Raw genomic sequence first — 21,907 nt, 5'->3', positions numbered from 1 at the left:
GTTGTGCCTCACGGGCTCAGTAGTTGTGGCACATGGGCTCTAGAGTGCAGGCTCAGTAGTTGTGGCACACAGGCTTAGTTGCTCCGTGGCATGTGGGATCTTTCCCGACCAGGGATCGAACCCGTGTCCCCTGCGTTGGAAGGCGGATTCTTAACCATTGAACCACAGGGAAGTCCCTGGGTATCTCTGTATTTGTTTGTCTTTGTTTTATAAAGTTATTCTCGTCCATCCTCCCGGGAAAGACTCTCAAGCTTGGATTCAGCCACGCCTCCCCACCTTGGCCCTACCCACATCCTGGTCCCGCCCCCTTCGGGCCCTAGCGTTCGGTTTCCATGGTTATAACGCTGCTTCCTAGAGAGCCCAGCTGCCCAGAAGGCCCCCGCAAAGACCCCGGGGAAGAATCGGGTAGGCGCGGCTCCAGCTCTCCATTCCGGCCTAGGTCAGCCCATTCGAGGCTCCGCGCCCTTGAGCCCGAGGTGTACCCCGCGAGGAAGCGAGCGTGGGGCCGTGGACAGAGCCTGGGCCGCTGGAGCATCCCGTCTAGCCTGGTTGAGGCTGAACTGTAAGGACTCCTTTCTGGGCGCCGCCGCTGAACGGAAACAGCGGTCACTTCCGGCCGGAGGCACCCAGGTCCGCGGATCAGGCTTCTAACCCGTAATGCGATGGCGCCTGAGCCCGCTCACCGCTGCTCGGGGCCGCTTGCACCGCCCCGACGGCCTGAACTTGGGGGTTTAGGCTTCCCAGAGTCAAGCACGGGCGGGTACTGAGGGGAGTCGTGAGCGGCCCGGGCCCGGCGCCCGAGGGCGCTCGCGCACGCGCACACGCAAGGCTAACGTTTGAGCGCGGGCTCGTTAGGAGCTGCTGTTTTAAGCGCTTACCTTCTGCCACGCACTATTTTAACCACTAAATGTATAGAATTCAGTCCTCGCGACAACTCCGGGGAGAGGGTAGTAGTCGAATCTATATTTTTCACATGAGAAACCGCTTCAAAGAGAGGTGAAGCAGATGCCCGAGGTCTCAGCTAGGAAAGGGTCGGGTCACGATGGAAACCGGGCACTCCGGTTCTGTTGGACAAGATGACGTGTTGTTGACCCTACCTGAACCCTAATAACGCTGAAAGTTAGCTTTATCTACCGGGGATTGCCTTTTTTAATTCTCTACATGCTTATTTCCCCTGTGCTCAGTTACTGGTACGAATCAGAAAACCTGATAGCCATTAAAACCCGCCACCTTTTCCTGGTTTATAGTAAATGGAATTAATAACCAGGAGTTCATTTTTTTCCGTGATGCATAACTCCTGTAATATTTTTTGCTTTTATGTTTTTAATCAAGAGTCTAAATGCCAACTTGGATGTGCTAGGAAGAGAATTTAGACGATCCAAGCAAGAATTGTTTTCCAAGAGTCATTATAATTATGAAAGGTCATTTAGTGAATGTGGTGGAATAAGCATTTCCTCTTTCAAGCTGTACTCGGCCGCCTACACAAATGGGAGTGGGGTTTCTCATTAATTCTACTCCACCCTGCCCCCAATAGTGTTTAGCCTTTTTTTTTTTTTTTTTTTTTTTTTGCGGTATGTGGGCCTCTCACTGCTGTGGCCTCTCCCGTGGCGGAGCACAGGCTCCAGACACACAGGCTCAGCGGCCATGGCTCACGGGCCCAGCCGCTGCGCGGCATGTGGGATCCTCCCGGACCGGGGCACGAACCCGTATCCCCTGCATCGTCAGGCGGACTCTCAACCACTGTGCCACCAAGGAAGCCCTTAACCTTTTTTTAAATTTAAAAATATCATGCTATAAATGTACTTTTGGTAACCACCATCATTTAAATAAAGAGGGAATGTTTCAATCATTTGAAGCATTCCAGTTGCTCTCACTGTCATTTTTATAAATATGAAACAAAGTGATGAAAACAGGAGGGGCCTAGATACTCGTAAATACTAATAAGTTAATAAATAATATGACTTTACAAATATGTTAGTGGTGAAATCTAAAGAGGAAAAAATAGTATATAAATGCAATTAAAAAAATCTTTTTATTTAGCCAGAATGCCTCCCACTCAGGCTGAAAGTGTTATAAAGAATATCATTCGAGAAATAGGACAAGAATGTGCAGCCCATGGAGAGATTGTTTCTGAAACTCTGGTTGCTTTTATGGTAAGAATGAATATTTTTGTGAATTACTGCTTTATTAAAAAATGTGTTTAAGCGGTGCCTATTTTCCTCTTAAAATTCTGTGGTGTTTTCCTAACTGTTATTCCGTTGAAAACATACTGAGACCGTTGGACAAGTTAGCCAAAAATATATATTTTTAAGTCTATAAAGCATGTTAGTTCTCGATTTAGGAGACTGATTTAGAAGATCTTGATAAGTTTTAGAAACATCAATAATGTTTTCCTATGTGGGAGTTTTTTTAAGATGTATTTTTGTTCACTGTTGTAAAAATTACTGATTGCCTTCATCTCGGAGAGGCAGCAGTGAGCGATGGCGTGAAGCCAGATCTTAATTCCCTGCCCAGGAGTTGAACCTGGGTAGCCTGGATGAAAACCAGGAATCCTAGCCACCAGACCAGCAAGGGCTAGAGGCTAGAAGCTATTTTTCCCTGGCTCTTGCCCCCAGTGGAAAACGCATTTCTCACGGAGGCAAAAACTGTAAAAACAAGTAGAAAGTTTATTATTAGAGACATAGCACAACAACAAGTGGAGGAGCACACAGAGAAACAGTTTGTTTAGTTAAGACAGAAGCTAGGCAGGGACTTCCCTGGTGGCGCAGTGGTTAAGAATCTGCCTGCCAATGCAGGGGACACGGGTTTGAGCCCTGGTCCCAGAAGATCCCACATGCTGCGGAGCAGCTAAGCCCGTGTGCCACAACTACTGAGCCCATGTGCCGCAACTAGTGGAGCCCGTGTGCTTAGAGCCTGTGCCCTGCAACAAGAGAAGCCACCACAATGAGAAGCCCACACACCACAATGAAGAGTAGCCCCGCTCGCTGCAACTACAGAAAAGCCTGTGCACAGCAACAAAGACCCAATGCAGCAAAAAATAAACAAATAACTAAATAAATTTATTAAAAAAGAAAAAAAGAAGGTGGGCAGAGATGCACATCTGGAGAGAAAGGGTGTGGGCGTCCTCCTTAATGAGGAGGAGTGCGGTAAATGGGCAGTTAAATCATTTATGTAGGTCAGTTCTTCCAGGTCTTTGCCTTCCTTCTGGCAATCGTCTTTTTACCCCCTGGCTAATTTGTTTCAGGACCTTCTCCCCAGGTGCGCATGCACCTCTCAGCCAAGATGGATCTCGATGCAAAGGCATCTGGGAGAAGCAAGACTCATTGTGGCCTGGCATTGTGCCCTGACTTTTTTTTTTTTTTTTTTTTTTTTTCCGGTACGCGGGCCTCTCACTGCTAGTGGCCTCTCCCATTGCGGAGCACAGGCTCCGGACGTGCAGGCCCAGCGGCCATGGCTCACGGGCCCAGCTGCTCCACGGCATGTGGGATCTTCCCAGACCGGGGCACGAACCCTCATCCCCTGCATCGGCAGGCGAACTTTCAACCACTGCACCACCAGGGAAGCCCTGTCTCCTGACTTTTGACGCCCCAAGGAGACTTTCTGTGAACGCCTAGTGACTCCCTTGCCCCAAGGGTGGGGTGGGAGGGAAGCAGAGATCCCTTGATCCTTTACTCAAACAAGTTTGTGCCCCTCTTTGTTCTCACCATGACTGTTATCTTAAGGCATCCCCAAGAGACAAAACTTGGCTATTTACCCTGTCCCTGTGGTAGCTTCCATTTCGGAGAGTAAATAGGAGACTGATCTTAAATGTCTAACCTGGAGCCCATCTAACTCCTGTCTCAGGAAATGCAAACAGGAGACTAGCTGTAAGTGTCTGGCCTGAAGCCCACTTTTTGCTGCCCTATGAAATGTAAATAGGAGGCTAGGGGTAAATGCCTAGCCTGGAGCCCATCTGTCTCCTGCCTCAGTCTCTCTACTCTTGCTTTTGTTTTAACAATACACAATAAAAAATACGATAAATATATTCAGTTTCCCAATGTAAAATCTAGCCATTGCTTTCAACCTGTTTCTCCATGTCCTTTTTCTAACACCATGTTCAGATTTGATGCTTATTGTTCCCTTTCTTCAGCCTCTAATGGTTATAAGAAAATCAGCTGAATAATCAACAGCTGGGTAGTCAAGAGAAAGTTACCTAAAAAATGGAAAATTGTTAAACTAATTTTGTAGTAACATGAAATAAATTGAATGGACTCTTTCCTACTCTCAGGTGAAAGCTGTTGTCCTGGACCCAAGTAATGGCTTTAACACGGATAGAACTCTCGTGAAAGGCGACGTGCAGAAACTTGTAAAGGTGATTATCCAGCAGTTCTCAAAATTTAAATTATTACTTGCCATTCTAAATGTAGTATTTGTGTTGGTCAATATTGCCTTCAGCTCCGTGAAAGAAAACCCCACCAAATCGTGGTGCAGACAAATGAGAGTTTTATTTTTTTCTCATAAAACGAAGTCTAGAGGTACATAGGCTATTTTTCCTGACTTCCTGGGTCACCATCATGCATGTGTTTTCACCCCAGGGTCACAAGATAGCTCTCCCACCTCTAGGCAGGCATAAGGTAAGAGGACAAAGGTCAAAATGTGTGTGCAGTTGGGTCTGTCACTTTCTTTTTGGAAAATAACAGGCTTTCCCAGAATCCCTCCCATCTGTTTGCATTTATTGACTAGAATGATACTGCAAGTGAGCCTGGGATATTGATTTGTTTTTTCTTTGCTTTTTTAGCTGACCAAGTCTTTGCCTTAATCCAAACTGGGGCTTTGTTAGTAAGGAAGGAGGAGTATGGATACTGGCAGGTAGCAGTGTCTGCCACAGTATTTCAGAGACATCTTGTTATTAATCTAATGTTACATTGAGAACATTATTAACTGACTTGTCATATACTGTAAAATTATAGTACTAAATTAAGATTCATATAATTATTGATACAATGTAATTTGTGTTTTTCAATTCTAAGGGGAAAATTGAACCCAGAGCAAAGAATTCATCGTTAGAATCAAGTAGGTGTGCCTGAAAAGCAATTTTAAGAACTAAAGAGGGCAGGAACTTTAGACATTGTTAATTTTTTCATATGTTTTAAGTTTGACTCACTGGGTTTAGATGCTTAAATATTTATTTTCTAGATATTCCTCAATGTATTTCCTAAAATTTCAACATTTATCTTTTTCTTCCTGGGCTTAATGATTTTAATTCCCTCCTTCACACAAAAGACTTGAAACAAGCTTTCCCAGACTTGTACGTGATATTTTCTGAGCTCAGACAAATGGCAGAGAAAATTTTCATCATCTCCATCTTCTCGCACAGCCAGCAGTTCACATAGTGGAGTGCAGGTCTGTCTGCAGATGCTGGAGGGTCAGGAAGAGCTTTGGAAGCTTGGAGCTGGGGAATATGTTGTTACAATAACTGTGCAGAAGAGACTCCATGATTCTCTAAGGCAGCTGAGAGCTGGGTCTTTCTGTGCTGAATCTGAGAATGTGGTATAAGGCCTGTTTTTAGCGATAGGGGAAATGACTGATGGTTATTCAGAAATTTGATTGGACAGCCGTGGAGGAGAATCAAGGAGGGGCAGAAAATGTTTTTCTCCTTTTCATGGCTCAAGAAGAGTTTTGTTTTTTTTTTCTCCCTCCAACTCAACCAAGTTGGAAAGAATCAAGCTCAATATACTTTTTCTTTAAATTTATTTTTTTATTGAAGTATAGTTGATTTACAATGTTGTGTTAATTTCTGCTGTACAGCAAAGTGACTCAGTTATACACTTATATACATTCTTTTTTATATTCTTTTCCATTATGGTTTATGCCAGGTTATTGAATATAGTTCCCTGTGCTCAATATACTTTTAATATGACAGGTACATTAACTGTCAATTTATATAATAATTCAAGTGATAAAATTGTTTTCTTTTTTCTCAATTAAAAATCATGTTGATGAGCTAGTCTGTGCATTTGTAAAGTCTGTGCTTGGAACGCCACTTCTCCACCTGGAGGGGTCCAGGTGCATGGGTCCCCTAAAGATAATGTTCCATCCTCACTCCTGCTTTCCCCTCTTCCTCCTCCCAGTAAAGGAGGGTTGGTGGCCTGGGAGTTGGGTTGACGGTTGGTGTTGATGTGCCTGCTGGGTACAGACATAATATAAGTCTAACAGGTGAGATGGGGGAAGACTGGGCTTGGGGGGTGCAGAAGAGAGAAGAAAAGAAAAATTCAGGTGATCCTCTATTCTAAAGGCAAAGCAGAGAAGGGATGAGCCATCTATGTTTGGGGAAAAACAGGAGAAGATGGACCAGAGGAAGAAATTTTGAAACAGAAGGTAGAGCCAGAGAAAGTCTGTGAGCAGGGGGTGTAGCCGCAGCAGCGTTTTATAAAATGCACATGACCTCCATCATCAGCAAAAAAGAGTGTTAGGCTCAGATAAACAGTAATGAGGGGACTTCCCTGGTGGTGCAGTGGTTAAGAACCCTCCTGCCAATGCAGGGGACACGGGTTCGAGCCCTGGTCCAGGAAGATCCCACATGCCGCGGAGCAAATAAGTCCGTGCGCCACAACTACTGAGCCTGCGCTCTAAAGCCCGTGAGCCACAACTACTGAGCCCATGTGCCACAACTACTGAAGCTCATGTGCCACAACTACTGAAGCCCACACGCCTAGAGCCCGTGCTCCACAACAAGAGAAGCCACTGCAACGAGAAGCCTTATCACCAGAAAAGTAAGAGTAGCCCCCGCTCGCCACAACTAGAGAAAGCCCGCGTGCAGCAACGAAGACCAAACACAGCCAAAAATAAATAAAACAAACAAACAATAAACAAAAACAAAACCAAAACAGTAATAAAGGGACTCAGGAAGAGCTGTAGACAGGAGCATAAGCATCATGGCACATTCACCCACATTCAGGCTGCAGAGACTAAGCAAAAGGTCAAGTTCCTTGCCTCCAACTAGACTATTAGTTACTTGGGTATGGTAATATTGGTTAACTCAGGGGGAGTAGCTTATTACTTAATAAATGTTGTTGGTTAAGTAAACTATAAAGCGTAAAGTCCTCAATGAGAAAAAACATAATAAAAATGGTCATTGGTAGATAAATATCAGAAATAATGGCTTTGATGTTGCTCTTTGATTTTGAGCATAACTTTGGAAAACACTTCTGATTTTTTCAGAAAATATAACTGGAAGCATGTATGTGATTTTCTTTTTTAGCTTTGTGTGACTCGGCTATTGGACAGTAAAAATCCTTCCCTGGACACCATTAAGATGCAAGTCTATTTTGATATGAATTATACAAGTCGAGGTAACATATATCTACCGATTTTGATACCCTTTTAAAGAAGATTCATATTGTATTTCAGGTAATAAGGGTGTTGACTTAAAAAATGTTCACAACCTAAAAGTTGATTGTTATGTTTTATTCAGCGGGAAATTTTAGGACTTCAAGCTAGTCTAATGTCAAAACAGTATTGTTAATTAAAGGGAACTGATATCCCAAATTAAGGAAATTAGGACTTTTCTTTGTATGAGAAGATGCAAGAGTCTGGGCTCACTGATATGGACCTCAGCTATCTGGAGCCAGTATCCTGTGTTTTCACATCCTGAGTTTCCTCAGGGCTCACTGTGGGGAGTGGCTGCAGTCTGATGGCTGCTAGATGGCAGGTATTCTTTCCTTCCAGAGTTCCCTCAGGGCTCACCAGCTCACACTGGGGGGCTGCAAGTGCTGATGACTGTGACATCCTTTGTTTACTGAGATGGCAGGCAATATTCCATTTCTCAAGGGCTTCATTTGGTTGACCAAGAACAATTTAACTTTTTCGTTTATCTTTTGAAATTTTTTCCAACTTTGAAGAATGTAATAATGTTGGAGATGCTAAATGAGAAGAACACCAATGGCCTTTGTGAGTGTCAGAAGTTTCCAAGTCTATTGTGTTTTGACTATTATACCACTAATACATAATAACTTAAGTTAAAGCAACCAGCTCACTGAAGTTAAAATTTTTTAATTTGCTGATTTTATTTTTCCTGGTTTATATTATTATCGTATAATGCTTACCTAAATTATGTAACTTACCCAAAAATGAAGTGACTGGTGAGAAATTTAAGCTTAGAACATATTTCCTTATGTAAATAGTTTCTTACATACATCAAAAATAAACTGGAGGGCTTCCCTGGTGGCACAGTGGTTGAGAGTCTGCCTGCCGATGCAGGGGACACGGGTTCGTGCCCCGGTCTGGGAAGATCCCACATACTGCGGAGCGGCTGGGCCCGTAAGCCATGGCCACTGAGCTTGTGCGTCCGGAGCCTGTGCTCCGCAACGGGAGAGGCCACAACAGTGAGAGGCCCGCGTACTGCAAAAAATAAAAAAATAAAAAATAAAAATAAACTGGAAAGAAGAGAAAAAAGGAAATGAAATTTCTCTGTAGACTACATTGCCTCTGCCCCACTGTAATTCAATCATTATTAACCATTTGGTGATTTTTGTTGTCTTTTTTTCCCTCTCTGAATTAACCTTTCAGTTATGCTACATGTGTAAAATCATATATCTTGCTTTTTTGATCAGTAATAATATTTTAGAACAATAAATAATAGTGGAATTGATGATGTAATTTAGATTTTTCTTACTTTCAAAGTTTGAGTTGTTTTTGTGGTAAGATTATAGCTATGAACTGGGCATGGTTGATATGTTAATTATTGCCCTTGTTATAGGGTGTCTTATTGACTTAGTTGCAAGAATTATAGTGCTGGTGAACTGCGGCTCCTTCCACGATTAAGCCTAAACCTCACTGTATTACAGGAAGAAGGGAGAGGGATACCATTCTTGATGCAACATCATATTACAGTAATGATATTCAAAGGAAATTTATCTAGAACTAAAATAGAAGTACACATAATTGAAGAGGAATATTTGTACTACCTATATGGATATTTATTTTAGATGTGTTTACGTACGGTATACTACACCTACTTACCTAGAGAGTATAGATAGTACAATATTTATACTGTATGTGTTTATAATATATATTATAAATTGTCTTGTGTACTTTCTGCTTAAATAGAAGGTTTTAGCCCTATCTGCTATTACGTTTGGATTGTCTGTTTAAAGGCTTACGTGTTTTGATAAAGCATGCCATTTAAATCGCGGTAGTAAATCTTTCCCACTAGATTTTTGTCTTGAGGTTACTTGCTGGCCACTGTTCATTTTTGCTTACTACATCTTACGAAAATACTTGTTTTCATGCAGTAGAATTGCCATACCAAGCCATTTTTTCCTCTGGTCCTATTTTCTTTTTTAAAAAATTTTATTTATTATTATTATTTTGGCTGTGTTTGGTCTTCGTTGCTGCATGCAGGCTTTCTCTAGTTGCGGCGGGCGGGGGCTTCTCTTCCTTGTGGTGCGTGGGCTTCTCATTGCCGTGGCTTCTCTTGTTGTGGAGCATGGGCTTCAGTAGCTGTGGCATGTGGGCTCAGTAGTTGTGACTCGTGGGCTCTAGAGTGCAGGCTCAGTAGTTGTGGCACATGGGCTTAGTTGCTCTGCCGTATGTGGGATCTTCCTGGACCAGGGTTCAAACCTGTGTCCCCTGCATTAGCAGGTGGATTCTTAAGCACTGCGCCACCAGGGAAGCCCCTGGTCCTATTTTCTTATGTGAGAAGAATTCTAAGTATCAATATACGGAACATTGTCCTTTGCCAATTTTAGAGGAATTTCTCGAAGAACATCACCGGGTCATAGAGTCTAGATTAAGCTCTGTTAGCAGAGAAATTACAGATAGTCGAGCATGTGTTCGAGAAGAGCTGGAAAGCCTCTACCGCAAGATTGTCAGCTACGTGTTACTGCGCTCTGGGCTGGGGTCCCCAACAGACATCAAGATTGTCAGAGAGGCAACAGGTAAAAAATATACACCATTTCCATTCCATCCATGAACATAATATCTTATAAAATATGTTGAATTATAAGTATTGAAGATTGAAGTTTTCTTCTTTTATATGAAAAAAATTAGCACAAATAAGAGGTTAAAATTTACTCCAGATTTTTTTTACACAGTGTATCAACACTAAAACTCAAGTAGCACTTTTGGGAAGTGAATATTGTTAATCTTCTTAGAGCTGTAGGTACCTAGGGGCCTATTACAATGTTTCACTACAGAAACATTGGCAGTATGATTAACCAGGCTGATTGGGGAACGGGGACTGCTGGGAGAGGAGATTTCCTACTGATGAAAGACGTTGAGTCTGTCACCTAGGATGGATGATGGGAAATGGCACTGTTTTATCCTCAGGAAATACTCGCCCACTTTCGTACTTTAAGATAAGGAATAGGCAATATCTCTAATCTTCCCACGGCTTTCTTCCATAATTATTTTAAAGCATCATTTTTTTTCTACTCAGAGCCCTAATTAGGAAGCTTGTTTTAATGCCCATTGCCAAAAAATTACTGATGGATGCTTAATTATGAAAATAGACGTGAGGCAATGGCATTATTTTCAGTAGCTCAGCTTTCTTGATAAATGCTAAATTTGCCATGTATTCTGGAAGCAGGTATCAGACATTTAAAGAATCATCTAAGTACCTCTATAAAGACAAGCCCCTTAACTTTCTGCTGAAAGGAACTTGTTTTTAACGTTCTGATATCTTTACTTACCATTTTGTGGTCTTTATTTGGTCTGTTTTAGCTGCCCTACAGAGTGTTTTTCCTCAGGCTGAGCTTGGGACATTTCTAACTCTTTCTAAGAAGGACAGAGAACGCCAGCTGAAAGAGCTCACCATGATTGTTACTGGAATTCGTTTATTTAACCGAGACTGTGGAAAGGGAGGAGAAGGCATTGATGACTGTAGGTATATCATTAAGTTAATTCTATAGGTTAGGTAAGTTTAAAATTTAATGGGAACAGAGGAGAATAATTCACAGTACACCACTGGCATTCTTAGATTTAAGGTTTGCAGTTTTGACCATCCCTTAGGTACAGCTACTGTTCATAATGTATAGCAATTTTTCATTTTATTGGGGCAAGACCTTAAATTTTATGTACCATGAAGCTAGTATGGGAGCATGAATCAGTAAAAGGATTGAGAGGGGCTTCTGGAGGCCAGCCTCCCCAGGTCAGTGGGGCTTTGTGTTCTTTACTCCAAGTCAAATAACCAAAAGGGAATAAAGTTCAGTGATTTAAAAAATAAAAATCACCCTGAAAAGCAAACCATTGTTGATGTGGTTAATGGAATGAAATGGTCCAAGAGGAGATATCTGCAAGTCTGTAAATTCAAGAGCCTCTACTATGCTGTTATATACTTAATGCATTCATTATCTGTAAGTTTGAAAGTACTCATTGAAATATTTGCTCAAAGACCTACCAGTAGAAGTAACTTCCTTATGCATTTGGTACACACATAGGCCCACTGAGAAGGTGTTAGTGTCTTTTTACCAGATCACTGATCTAGTACAATAAGGTAGTTTTTTTTGCAATTTAAAAACTGTTCTAAAAAGTCAATTCCCATCCTTCATAAAGTTTCCTGTCTTGCTAGACAATTCTGTTATTTTTCAGTATCCCAGTATCCCAGTGAGTTTCTTAAGTGGTACACTTCTATTTTCTTTTTTACCAGTAGTAAAGAAGGTACACAGAAGGAGAGATACAGGGGCCTTTCTAGAGGCACATAGTTAATACAGCACATGACACCAACGCCTGTCTATTCTTTAGCATCTCCTATATTTTAGTAGCAAAAGCTGATCTGCTTTAACTTTTGCTTATTATTCTGGTAATGTCTTCTTGTTTTTTGAATATGCCTCCTTATTGTTAATTTGGTTGAGGAAAAAAACTAACTCAACCTAATGTTTAAATATGACCACTTTCTAGGCTTTTTCTTCTGAATCTTTTTAGATTGCCTCATGTCTCTCTTATTATACCTCTCAAACCAGTGCCAGCTATTCTACAGGAAGCAATCCCAGCCACCACTCAGCATGTTGATTCCCAACTTGAGGTGGTCCAGGACCAGGCATACCGCTACACAGCCATCCTCGAGAAAGTAGCAGAGAACCCACTCTTGAGTCAAGAACTTCAGCCCTATATGTTAAAAGAAGCACTATATAACGTGCGACAATATGAGTTCTTCCTTCAGATCATTTTGGTGAGTTAATCTCATAAGAGCTGGTCTTTCCCACAGAATTCAGCCTCTTTGTATATATATTCTTTGCTTTGAATTAAATATTTAATTTAATTTTTAAAAACCCACTGGTTAGACAAAGATTTTTTTTTTAAGTAGAGTTGATTTACAATATTGTGTTAATTTCTGCTGTACAGCAAAGTGATTGAGATATATATATATATATATACACATAACACACACATTCTTCTTTTGTATTCTTTTCTATTATGGTGTATCATAGGATATTGAATATAGTTCCTGTGCTATACAGTAGGACCTTGTTATTTATTGCCATCTCTTTATATATTATGGGGTGAAAACAAAAGATAGAACCAGGTCGTTGATAAAGAAGGCAACCTTAATAACTGCTCAGTATATATCGCATCTGTAGGATCAAGAACTAAAATAGAAATGGGAAAGTTGGATGTTGATATTAATGAAGATGTGTTGGCAGGAATGGATTTTGGGTAGTTGATTCTCTTTGTTCCTCGGTAATATGATTGTTGCATGGTTGCCGTAGTTAAGCAGGTATGTGTATATATATATAAGCAATGCTGCATTGTTTGCCTTCATTCAGAGCAAGTGTCTAACATATAGTTTGGCAGGTTGTTGGCACTCAAAGAACTTTTATGTAATTATTTGTTCTAATTGTAAAAATTGGTAGAAAAGATTTTTATTTCTGGTGTTTTTAGATCTAATGAACAAGCCAAGCACTATCCCCAGAGAGCTGGAAAATATGAAGTAGTGATTTTAAACTTCTTTTTAAAGCAGCAGAGCCGTTTCAGATGGAACCTTATTCAAAATCCTAAAAGTATAAAGCAAGTATCTAGATGAAAGGATTGGAGGACCTTTTCACCAAGGAGCATCCCCAAGCCACCCTAAGATTCCAGGGAACACAGTTCGTTAACTATGTCATGGCAGCAAGCTATGTTTCCACCAGTTACTGTTTTGTTTCTGTTTTTTTCCCCTAGCTGTGTTGAGGTATAATTGACAAAGTTGTAGGATATTTAAAGTGTACAGTGTGATGATCTGATATACATACATATTGTGAAAGTATTCTCCTACTGAATTAATTAGCACATCCATCCCCCTGGTCACTGTTTACCTTCACACAGCCTCTATTTTCCAAACACCATAAGACCACAGAAACAGTGGAACTGTCTTTTGTACAAGTGAATACTAATGTCTTGAGGGATAGAACAAGCTGTATTCTGCCCTCTCTTCATTTTCACTTGTGTCTTAATGACTCACTACCACTTTTGGCTGCACTCAATCTGTCTTCTCTCCTTACCTCTGCTACAGAGAATAGAAAGATCACATCCAGAAGACATGACTGCATTGCAACAAAATAGGAGTGGTCCTCATAGCTGACCTACTATCTAATTGCCTTCAGAAGGGAGGACTCTAAATCAACCATTTGAAACCAAATCATTCTTTAGGGTACATGTTCCCCTAACACTGACTTGTGGCTAGCAGCCTTATGTAACTAGTAAGATACTAAGAGGATTTCACGGTCAGTTTATCTTGAGTGCATACAGGTCCACAGGAGCAGAATCTCACATTTACTTTTGTGATTTATGTCCAGAAGGGATATTATAAGAAAGAACTTTGGGAAACTGTCACACATTCTGTAAGGATGTTGTAGAGGACATTGTTCATTATGTAGCATTTTCTCACAGCTTTCACTCATGAAACATATTCAGCCAACTAACTGACAGTCTTATATTCTCATTGGAGTTCTTACTCTCAGAGCTAGAGGGACGGTTTAGAGTGTAGAAGTGATAAGTGTGGGTCCTGCAGCCAGACTGCGTGGGTTCTAATCCCGACTTTGCCACTTAACGAAATCTGTGTCCTTGACCAAGTTGCTTGACCTCTCTGTGCCTTAGTTCCCACGTTTGTAAAAAGGGGTCATTGATAGTCTCCACTAGGTAAATAAGGTAGAACAGTGCTTGCAGACAGTGAGAGCTCAGTAAACAGATGATGATGATGATGATGATGACAGTGTTTATTACCATCATCATCATCGGGGCATTAGCAGAACAGCTCTGATTTCATCTCAGTAGGGGCACAAGCTGAAGACCTCTTATTTTTCTAAACAATATCTCATTTCCAAGCCCTCTGTTGCTCGTGTTATTAGAAAGTTCACATTCTGATCTTAACACTCTTTATGACTGTCTCATACTCCTTTCAGTCAGGGTCAGGATGAGTTTTCTTAACCTTCTGACTTTTTTGCTGGTTAATCAGTGTTTCTTTTTATTGTTGTTGTTTTTGTTGAGATATACTTGATTTACAATGTTGTATTAGTTTCAGGTGTACGACGTAGTCATTCAAAATTTTATAGATTATACTTCATTTATAGTTATTATAGAATATTGTCTACGTTCCCTGTGCTGTACAATATATCCTTGTAGTTTATTTATTTTATACATAGTAGTTTGTACCTCTTAATCCCCTACGCTTATCATGCCCTTCCCCCCTCCCCTCTTTCCAATGGTAACCACTCATTTTTTCTCTATATCTGTGAGTCTGCTTCTTTTTTTAATATTCACTACTTTGTTTTATTTTGTAGATTCCGCGTATAAGTGGCAACATACAGTACTTGTCTTTCTCTGTCTGACTTATTTCACTAAGCATGATACCTTCTAAGTCCATCCATGCTGTTACAGATGGCAAAATTTCATTCTTTTTTATGGCTGACAAGGATATGATAGTTTTTAGCTATCCAACCTCCCCCATCAATCTACCTTAGTTAACAGTTAAGGTTAATTGTTACAGAATGGATACAGTTTAATCAGTATTATCACTAGGTTATAAAATACGTCAGTTTATGTCTAGCTGAAACCTTTTCCTGGGTATGAAATCTATGAATACTCTTTTTTAAAGTCACATTATTTGAACAGATATCAATATGCTTTTTGGAAGCATTGATTTTGATGCAAAATTTTTCTTTTGCCAATGCTACATTCAGTTTACGTAGACATTTGAAAAATCCAGTTATAGTTTGGGTAAGATAGTGAGTTATTGTTTTTTGATCAGGACTTTATCTGCTGCAGTGAGCAAATCAAATACTCTGGAAGAGAAAAGGAAGGGGTGATTGCAGTCTTGTTGACTGTCTTAGCTGAGAGAACAGAATTCCATCCTCTGTGGGCTTTTGAAGAGCAGGGCAGTCACCATAGAGAGAAAACCACTTATTGTTATCGTGCAAGTAAATGTCGCCTGACACACAACATTTCTTAAAATATGTAAGTCAAGACTTTCGTACACTTCCTCCCCCCAAGCTCTGTCTGCAGGGCCCTTTCAGGGCATAGATTATACAGGACTTCTTGATTTTTCTGATAATTTAAGTAAGATATCAGTTAGGTGGAATTTGTGCTTGTTTTAGACTTGTTGAAAAATGTCCATGGAAGAAAGTATGAAAAACTTATAAATTAAAAAGTGAGGGAGAGGAAGAAGAATGCTAGGTTCACATGCTTTCTCCAAGCATTTTTTGGACTGCATTATGATAAGAAAGTTGAAGCGACTTTATTCTTTTTTTTTTTCTCCAACAATCTCATTAGAAGTATCTTTGTGTTAGGATGCTGTCAAGTTCGTGGTGGCAGATACAGGCTTTTCAAGATGTGAATTTTATCATTGGTAACAAAAACTATCGTTTTCCTGAAGTGACAGACTTATTTCATTCACTCTCAAGAAAATATCTTCCAATAGCTAAGGCTCAAAAACCATAGTTTGTCTGCCAGTTCTTTCAGGTAAAAATGCTGTTCTACTGGAGGGGAAAAAAGACTATTTCAGCTTGCAATCCAGCCATGTAAGAGAACCATGTGTTTTAATATGCAATAGAAGTGTTTTATATATACTTTCTGTTTGATCACACTGATTATTAAAAAGCTGTGCACTTAAAGGTCAAAATTCAGTCAAATTAATACATTTTACTGCGTCATCAAGGATAGTGCTAAGTGAAACTAGCTTTTTTATTGAGATGCAATTGACATGCAAGATTATATTAGTTTCAGATGTATAGCATAATGATTCCATATATATATATATATTACAAAATGTTGGCCACAACAAATCTAGTTAAATTCTTCGCCACATCATTACATTTTTTTTCCTTGTGATGAGAACTGTTAAGATCTACTCTCTTACCAACTTTCAATTGTACAATACAGTATTGTTAACCAGTGATAGTCACCATGCTGTACATTACATCCCCACGGCTTATGTATCTTATAAGTGGAAGTTTGTACCTTTTGACCACCTTCACCCATTTTGCGCACTGCCATCCCCCTCCCCTACCTGTGGCAACTACCAATCTGTTCTCTGTATCTATGAGCTCAGTTATTATTATTTTTTAAATTTTTATTTATTTATTTTATTTTTGGCTGTGTTGGGTCTTCGTTTCTGTGCAAGGGCTTTCTCTAGTTGCGGCAAGCGGGGGCCACTCTTTGTCGCGGTGCGCGGGCCTCTCACTGTCGCGGCCTCTCTTGTTGCGGAGCACAAACTCCAGATGCGCAGGCTCAGTAGTTGTGGCACATGGGCTTAGTTGCTCCGCGGCATGTGGGATCTTCCCAGACCAGGGCTCGAACCCGTGTCCCCTGCATTGGCAGGCAGATTCTCAACCACTGCGCCACCAGGGGAGCCCTATGAGCTCAGTTTTGTTTTTTTTAAGTTTCCACATATAGCAGTAAGGTCCTGTTGTGTATGGCACGGGGAATTATATTCAATACCTTGTAATAACCTATAATGGAAAAGAACCTGAAAAACTTTTATATGTATGACTGAATCACTTTGCTATACATCAGAAACTAACACAACATTGTAAATCAACTGTACTTCAATTAAAAAAAAAGATTCCAGGGACTTCCCTGGTGGTCCAGTGGTAAAGAATCCGCCTTGCAATGCAGGGGACACGGGTTCGATCCCTGGTCAGGGAACTAAGATCCCACATGCCACGGAGCAACTGAAGCCCCCATGCCACAACTACTGAGCCTGTGCGCCTTGACTAGAGAGCCCGTGTGCCACAAACGACAGAGCCCCCACACCCTGGAGCCCGCACACCACAACTACAGAGCCTACCCGCCCAGCCCGCGTGCCACAACTAGAGAAGAGAAAACCCGCACGCCACAATTAGAGAGAAGAGAGAAGACTGCACGCCACAACAAAAGATCCCGCATGCCTCAGCGAAGACCCCACGTGCCGCAACTAAGACCTGATGCAGCCAAAAATAAATAAAAAATAAATCTTTAAAAAAAGAATAAATAAAAATTTTAAGAAAGGTTCCACATATAAGTGAGATCATATGATATTTGTCTTTGTCTGACTTACTTCACTTAGTAAAATTCCTTCAAGTTTCACTGTTGTTGCTGCAAATGGCAGGACTCCTTGTAAATAATGCTGCAGTGAACATGGGGGCACATATATCTTATTGAGTTAGTGTTTTTGTTTCCTTCAGACACATGCCCAGAAACGGAATTGTTGGGTGATGTGGTGGTTCTGTTTTTAATTTTTTGAGGAACCTCCCTACTTTTTCCATAGTGGCAGCACCAAAGTTACATTCCCACCAACAGTGCACGTGTGTTCCCTTTTTATCCCCACATCTTTGCCAACGCCTGTTATTTCTCGTCATTTTGATAGTAGCCATTCTGTCAGATGCGAAGTGATATCTCATTGTGGTTTTGATTTGCATTTTCCTGATGATTAGAGATGCTGAGCAATTTTTTGTGTACGTGTTGGCCTTCTGTATGTCTTCTTTGGAAAAATGTCCATGTAGAATTTTTAGTTGGAAAGTTCTTTTTGGTAAAATGTAAACAGGGATTGTTCTAGGACACTATCAGGAAAAATCAAGAAGTTCTGTGTGCCTAATCTGTGAATGGAGCCTGCAAGCATAGCTTAGGGGAGTAGGTCTGGAGTATCTTTACTTATAGTTTTGAAAGAAGTGTTATGTATTGAATGTAACTTTTACTTTGGAGAACATATGCAGAATTATTTCTGTTTCTTGTTGATTGTGTACAAATCTAAAGACTTTAAGGACTGCATTTTCATATTTGATTCCTAAAAGAAAAATAGCAATCAAGGGGAAAAACTCTGAGGGGCAGAGAAGAGACTTATTAGATAGGATAAACAATATGTAAATTATTATTATAAATTTTATTTTAAAGAAATAATGGGAGAATGAGGCAAGAGGAGGGGAGATGCTTAGAGTAGTATGGGTAAAATTGAAACAGGATGCACATTACATTGTGAATAAAAAAATTCATTAGTTGAAATACAATGATGATATCTGATATTTCTTATGAAGTAATAATTTTTTGTCATTTAAAAATAGTCTAGTAAAACATATAGTTAGGTTACAGATATCTGAGAATTCAAATGCAGTTTTTTTCTCTTCATGTAATTGTTACTCTTTAACACTGTGCTAATAACCCCATACCACTGCCATTTCTGGTCACATCTTAGGATAAGAGCCCTGGGCTCAGACGATCTGGTGTAGAACCATGATTCTGCCCCTCATTAGCTGTGTATTCTTGGGCAATTTACTTACCTTTCTGTACCTTGGTTTTCTTATTTGTACTTACCTCTTTTTGTACTTAACAAGTATTTAATATGGTGCTTAGCACATAATAAAATAAATGTTAGTAATTATTTCAGATTCAGCATTTAGCACCTTATTTTCAGATTGCTATGGTTGTATGAGAAATATATTGTTTTTCTTTCAATGCTGTGATTTTTAACATTTTCTGCATTCTTGAAAGCAATTTTTAAAAATCTGGGTATCAAAGTAGTTTTCAAAGGAATACCTCATGAATTTTATCTTTGAGGAATGGGAAAATAACAGTTCTAGAAAACGGTGCTAGAGGATCCACTGCTCGGGAATGCAATTATACTGAATATCGAAGAATACCTGTATACATTTGAGAAAAATTATAGCCATTGTATTTCAAAAGATTCATCCATTCAACAAATGTTTCTGGAGTGCCATCCACGTGCCAGTTCTGTTCTTCGTGTTGGGGATACCATGGAGAGCAGAATCCTTGCTCTTACTGAGCTTACTTTCAGGAGATGTGGGGAGCAGGTAGGGCTTAAAACATACATAATGTTTGTAGTAAAATTATAAAAATAATGAATGCCAATTATGTTGTCTTCACAGTCGGATATAATTACTTGTGCTCAAGAAGTGGAAATGATGATAAAGCAGTTAGGAGCCCAACTGGAACAATTACAATTTACTGTAAAATCAAAGACGGCTGTCCCAACATCACAAGTCTTTGTAAGCATTTGTCATCCACTTTGACCTTGTTTAAAAGTGAATGTACTTTTAAGTCCTATAAAGTTGGATCAGAAGTAATTTTAATTTTATTTAATTACTAAAAATATAATATTAGCTTTATATGAGGTGATCCTGTTGTTTTTGGTTATTTTGTAGTAATAATCATATAACCAGGATGTTATAAGTTGGCTTCCCTTGGTAGGCCATTGCTACTCAGCGGAGTGCAGATATATATTATAATAACCATAATAACAGTATTATCTGTGGCAGCAAAAATAATCCATAGTGCAGTGTTGAAAACGTTTTTACAGTAGCTGGTTAAGAAATTGCCTTCAGCACAGAGGTGATGTAACTTGTGACCTTTCTGAAAAGACAGATAAAATCACTTTGTTTACCAGGCCTGCACTTATTCTGACTTTCTGATTATCTGTACCACCCTATGGGCAAATCTGGGAGCCCCAAAGAAGTACAAGATGTACGTGCAGTATTTTATAGAGCATTTTGAGTCTCTGATCATTTTCTGTAATCATTCCCAACATTTGACTTTAAAAGCCTGGAAACAAAAGGCTAAATTGTTTCACTTATAAGTAGGGCCAGGGCCTGATTAATTTTTTATTTGTTGTGTAAGTCAGTGACCTTTAATATGAATAAAAAATACTTTATGTCACTGACACAAAATCTTTAACTTACAAGCTCACAAGAAATGGCCCAAAAAAAAAAAAAAAAAAAGAAATGGCCCAAGATGTATCCCTAGACTTTCCAAGTTCTTTTGAATTGTAACTGAGCCAGATAAATCTAATTATAATGAGTCATATTTAGCTTTTTTTAAAAAAAGCTGTTTTCCCCTAGACCTTTTGAGGTGAAGCGTCCATGAATGTTTTTTAGGTGATCATGTGTATTTGGCTTTTTTGAGTAAACTATTACTGGCAATCATACCAAAATAAAATGCTTTGATATACAAGTTTATTTTCTCATAATTTATGAGTCCAATTTCTACTGAGATTCTGTCATCTAATTTCATGAGACTTTTACTTGTCTTACGGGAGAATTAATCTCTTTACAAACAAAAATTTGTACTTATTTTTAAGAGTAGAGTGATTTGTAATTTTATTAAACAGTGACATTTTGAAAATTTTTGTCTCTTCCTCAGCCCATCTTCATTGCCCTTTCCAATCTGTGGACTAGCTTTCAGGATGAAGCTGTTTTGATTAGCATCCTCAGTAATTTATCTACTCATCTTGAGCCATTTCTGGGGACTCATGAACTGTTCTTTCCTGAGAAAGTGATGCAAGCTCTTCTTGATGGAGTGACTGTGAAAACTGATGCGTGTAGAATGAAAGAGCACATGGGTAACAGAAATCATGCATTATTTCCTCTTCCTCTTAAAATTACCTCTAGAATAAACTCACTCTTTTGTTTTAAAAGTTTCAGGTGTATCTTTCTGATAAAGTTTTGAATATCTTTCTTGATTGTAAGACTGCTAATGTTCATTATAGAGAATATGGAAAACAGAAAATATATAAACTGAAGAGTTTGCTATCCAGCAATAACCATTCCTAGTGTTATTGTTAGTGTTTTGGTTAACAATGATTTCCTGTGCTTATAGGTTTCTATTGTAGTCTTAGTGATTTTATTATCGGTTTGTAGTAGAAAAGGATATTAATCCTTGCTATATTTGTTGCAAACAAAGCTCCATTTCTTTGGAATGCTATTTGCCAATGCTATTTGCCAACCCCAGATTCAGGTTGAAATTTATAAATCAATAAATGTTATCCCTATAAAATTGAGCTTATTTTAGGGCCTTTAAGAGATGCATTGATTCTTATAGAAAGGCTGTCTTTATCAATAAACTTCCTTTTACTTGTTTAGTCCCTGCTGTCTTATTAAAGACAACTCAAAATTCATGAGAAATGTCAAAATAGAGTCTGGGATTTGAATTGTTGCCTAAAAAGAAAGTTTATCCAGAAAGTGAAATTAGATCATTGACTCTCCAAATTTCCTTTTCACATTCTGGTTGTGTAAAGGCAAAAAATAACCCAGTGGCAGGGAAGGAATAAAGATGCAGATGTAGAGAACGGACTTGAGGACATGGGGGTGGGGGGAGGGGGAGGGGGAAGCTGGGACGAAGTGAGAGAATGGCATGGACATATATACACTACCAAATGTAAAATAGATAGCTAGTGGGAAGCAGCTGCATAGCACAGGGAGAACAGCTCGGTGCTTTGTGACCACCTAGAGGGGTGGGATAGGGAGGGTGGGAGGGAGATGCAAGAGGGAGAGGATATGGGGATATATGTATACATATAGCTGATTCAATTTGTTGTACAACAGAAACAAACACAACTTAGTAAAGCAATTATACCCCAATAAAGATGTGAAAAAAAAAACGTAGCGGTAATTTGCATTCTTAAATTATTAGAATACATAAAATCTGAAAATGAAATCAGAGAGACTCAAAAACATCCTTCCAGTTAGTT

At 39.6% G+C, this 21,907-nt stretch overlaps 1 protein-coding gene across 1 annotated transcript in view; it reads left to right on the top strand.

Moving 5' to 3' along the window:
- The first annotated feature begins 2,040 nt into the window (after positions 1-2,040).
- Positions 2,041-21,907, top strand: part of CFAP206 (cilia and flagella associated protein 206) — a 31,060-nt gene continuing 11,193 nt past the window's right edge. The window contains exons 1-8 of the mRNA XM_060030611.1: positions 2,041-2,153; positions 4,268-4,351; positions 7,241-7,331; positions 9,729-9,917; positions 10,702-10,860; positions 11,940-12,148; positions 19,311-19,430; positions 20,581-20,779. Of these exons, the coding sequence (XP_059886594.1) occupies positions 2,046-2,153; positions 4,268-4,351; positions 7,241-7,331; positions 9,729-9,917; positions 10,702-10,860; positions 11,940-12,148; positions 19,311-19,430; positions 20,581-20,779 (1,159 nt within the window). The 5' untranslated portion in view covers positions 2,041-2,045. The remainder of the gene's footprint in view (positions 2,154-4,267; positions 4,352-7,240; positions 7,332-9,728; positions 9,918-10,701; positions 10,861-11,939; positions 12,149-19,310; positions 19,431-20,580; positions 20,780-21,907) is intronic.

Source organism: Delphinus delphis, chromosome 14, assembly GCF_949987515.2.
Source record: "Delphinus delphis chromosome 14, mDelDel1.2, whole genome shotgun sequence".
NCBI lineage: Eukaryota > Metazoa > Chordata > Mammalia > Artiodactyla > Delphinidae > Delphinus > Delphinus delphis.
Note: the sequence above shows the minus strand (reverse complement) of the source record. Positions and strands in the feature narration are given on the sequence as shown.